The sequence below is a fragment of the Ambystoma mexicanum genome, chromosome 7p, assembly GCF_040938575.1.
Source record: "Ambystoma mexicanum isolate Mex_15411 chromosome 7p, UKY_AmexF1_1, whole genome shotgun sequence".
Lineage (NCBI taxonomy): Eukaryota > Metazoa > Chordata > Amphibia > Caudata > Ambystomatidae > Ambystoma > Ambystoma mexicanum.
In genome coordinates, this window is record NC_090939.1 from 567,507,925 (window position 1) to 567,511,564 (window position 3,640).

At 42.6% G+C, this 3,640-nt stretch overlaps 1 protein-coding gene across 1 annotated transcript; it reads left to right on the top strand.

Moving 5' to 3' along the window:
- Positions 1–2,675: 2,675 nt before the first annotated feature.
- On the top strand, positions 2,676–3,143 carry LOC138525957 (uncharacterized). Its single transcript, XM_069636256.1, has one exon. The coding sequence runs from the start codon at positions 2,676–2,678 to the stop codon at positions 3,141–3,143; it is 468 nt and encodes a 155-aa protein (XP_069492357.1).
- Positions 3,144–3,640: the final 497 nt, after the last annotated feature.

A 3,640-nucleotide genomic window follows, 5' to 3' on the forward strand; every position in this document is an offset into this window, starting at 1 on the left:
GTACTGAATTATGGTACTGGGCACTTGTAGGTTTCCCAAACCCATTTGAATGACCCTGTTAAGAACACTTGGGGATTCACAGTACCCCTAGGGTAACCTTGTGTGCTCGAATCTCTGCCCACGATATGTGAACGCTGTGAGGTACTAGAAATTGGGGTTTAAGAAGACCGACAAAAGGTGTTTTTAAAACAATTACTGGAAAATGGGTCCACCGACTAGGGATGCTACAGAGAATGGTGGCAGGATTTGGTACCACCAGAAACTCTATTTCAACAATGTTGTTCGGAGGTTGCAAATCTTGGACCATCCTAAAGCTGGATCCCTTTGCTTTCTTCACAAGGTAGATGGCCATATTACATGGGGATACAGATGGTTGTATAATGCCTTGTTTTAATAATGCCATAATGGTCTTGATAATACCTTTGTCTGCCTCCCTAAACATGGGGTATTGCTTGACTTGTGGCAATATTGCTCCTGATTTTAATTTAATCTGTGCTGATCCTACACTTTTCAACAACTCACATCATGAGGATTGCTAGTCCACAAGTGGTCTGGCGCTTTCACCAAATCCTCATTCCAATATTGCAATGTTTTCCTAACGACGGCCATAGTCTGTGGTACTCTGTTTGCTCTATCATTACCTAGCATGGCATCCCAATCTCAAACACCATCTCTCCTGTATCTTCCGCATCCTCAAACAATTGCTCATCTGACACGTCACTTAACGATTAGGTAGGATCGATAGACAAAACAATGTGAGCCATTTGCCTCCTTCCTCATCATTGCCTGAAAGAACCACCCTGTCCTTCCTGACAACCACTTCTTCTAACTGAATGGTAACAATAGTCCATGGTGCTATCTTCAATGACTCAGCAAGCCGAAACAAAAAATCAAAAGGCATATGCAATGTTCAATCTTTTATTCCCGGGACTCAATTCAACACTATCATCATCCCATACGGAAATAATGTTGAATGTCCTGGCACCCCCTGGTCATGATATCTTCATGATAGCTTCTCTCCCTGGGTACAATCCTGGAGTCGAGCATACTATACTGGCTTTTGAAAAAGTAATCAACATATTAAGCTTGTTCACGAGGTCCCTTCCCAAAATATTTGCTGGGGTATTCTTACAATACAGGGAGCAGATACAATGTGCTTACCTAAATATGCAGACCTCGGTATAAGGAACCAGCAGGATAGCCCCAGAAAATCCCTATGTGTCCATCGTTTTGCCTGAAAGGGGAAAGTCACCCTCTTTGATGCATGATTTTGTAGCCCCTGTATTGATCATAAATGAAAATGTCTACTCACCTACCTTTACTCCTATCCGAGATTCCTCTTCTGGGTCAGTAGTAACCAATAGAACTGGACACATCAGAGATGCATGTAGGCTGTCCGATTCCTGGTACATATGAGCAGCAGAAGGGAAAAAAGGATTTCCTCCGAACACACTTCCTCTGGTATAGCGGGTGACATTCTAGTTCCTGGGTTTTGATCAAACGGGACGTGCTGCGAAGACCCAAGCTTGGGGCATATGGCAAAGTTGGGGGATTCCTTTGTGGAGCACCTGGCTCTGACATTCCTGTGTGACGTGTCCCATTCTCCCACATGCCCAACACTGCACTCCATACCCTCCATAACCTCCTCCCATCGGCACATTAAACCAAGGCCTCATCCCTCCAAACCTGTCAAATGACTCATCAACCAGTGAAAATCCACCCCTACCACGTGGAAGCCCACTGATTGTCCTCAGTCCAGGTATTTCCATCTTTTTGACAGTCACATAGCACAACTATAAAACTACATCCCGTTAATTACCTTTTACAACTGTCTGGCCCGCAGAAGCTAATCAGTTTTTCTGTAACCAGCTATCAGATATCACAGCTGCCTCTAGCCATAACACAGACTTGCTCTACCCTTCAAGGTCTCTCTATCAACTCACCAGCCGTGGGTTGTGGTGTGATTTTTCACTATCCAAGAGCAGATTTTAACTGCAGCTACTTGTTTTGGAGTTTTAAAGCATCTGCCTTTTCTAAAAGACAAGCCGTCCCCTGTCACCCATTTCTCTGGTGGCACTCCTAAAGAAATTACACAGATTGACCTACTGACGTCAACCATTTTTCTCACCTAGCCTGGAAACTAAATCTTTGATGCTGTTTTAGCATCACAAATGGGGTTAATCATTTATCTGAAGATTTCCTGGAAGAAATCCGTAGTCCTGAAGATGGCCTCAACATCAATTTCTGAAAAGACACCAGAGATAGTGTCTAATTTATTGTATGGCCGAAACATGTCGACTATCTCTTAAAAAGACTATTAATGATATTAGTCTAATGAATTAATTTTGTCAAGTACTATTCATTTAGTGATTTACATCCCTGTTTTTCTGATTCTTGTAATCTTTATTGTAATCTAATGTCTGACTTTATCAACTATGTATTCATGTGTTCAGTCTTAATTAAGCACTGCTCTTTTAAGTTTTGTACTACTCATTATTAAAATACCTCTATTTTTTCTAATTCAGTTGTACTACATTCCTGGTATCCACTGAGTGAGTGATCTCCATGTCTATTGTATGTTAAACAGTATGTAATAACCACCCCCATCTCTAACTTCCAGGCCCGTGTAGTAAGGGGTAATCATTTCTTCCTTATATATTAGATCTCTTGATACCATGCCTGTCTCACATATGGTGTCAGAAGTGGGATGCAACTCAAATGAAACAAGTTGCAGGATACCAAAGTATGAGAAGTTAAATGTTAGAGCTTCCAATCCCACAGTGGCTGTTGGGTTTGATCTTTGTAGTAGCCAAACTGAAACCATCCCACCAAAAGAAAGACATCTTATCCCTACTGATCTTGTTCTTATTCCACCTCCCGAAACATACATCAGGTTAGCACCCAAGTCTGGACTTGCGTGGAGGTTTGGCATTGATGTCCTGGCCGGGGTGATCGTCCCTGATTTTAGAGGGGATGTAAAGTTACTACTCCATAACCATGGGGAGGAGGCCTCACAGATCCAGGCAGGAGACCAAATAGCCCACGTAATACTTGAAAGCATGATGTTGCCAATGCCTCGAGAAGAGACAGAGACAGATGTTCCTGAAAGAGGGGATTTTGTCTTTTGGGAAGCTGATGCTTAACCTAGTTCTATCCATACCCCAGCGATCAATGATGAAAGCTCTGACATGCTCCCCAACTTGGCCTTTGCTCAGCAGAACAATCCTATAATTGCTGAAGCCTTCCTACAGGTTGTAGCTGAGTCTGAGGGTCAGAAGGGAGGAGGGACATTTTTTCTTTTTACAGAAAGGACTCCTGTATACAGGGGATGTTACTTATGAAGGGATGCCAAGACTACAACTAGTGCTTCCCGAAGTTACAAACAGAAAGTTCTTGAGATCGCACAATCACATCTCACATGAGAACATTTAGGTCAAGCCAAGACTCAGGCTCACTTGGCCAACAGGTTCTAGTGGCCAGGAATACATGTCAACACAGAAAATTTCATTCAAACCTGTGAAATATGTCAGCGTACCAGTACTCGATCTGTGTGGTTAGAACCGCTTTTGAAGTTGCCCGGGCTATCTGCACCATGATCCTTATTGTTATAAAACTGTTTAAAGTTCTTTAATCACTTTTT

Coding starts and splice junctions, on each gene's coding strand:
- LOC138525957 (XM_069636256.1), top strand. CDS start 2,676: ATGCCTGTCTCACATATGGTGTCAGAAGTGGGATGCAACTCAAATGAA.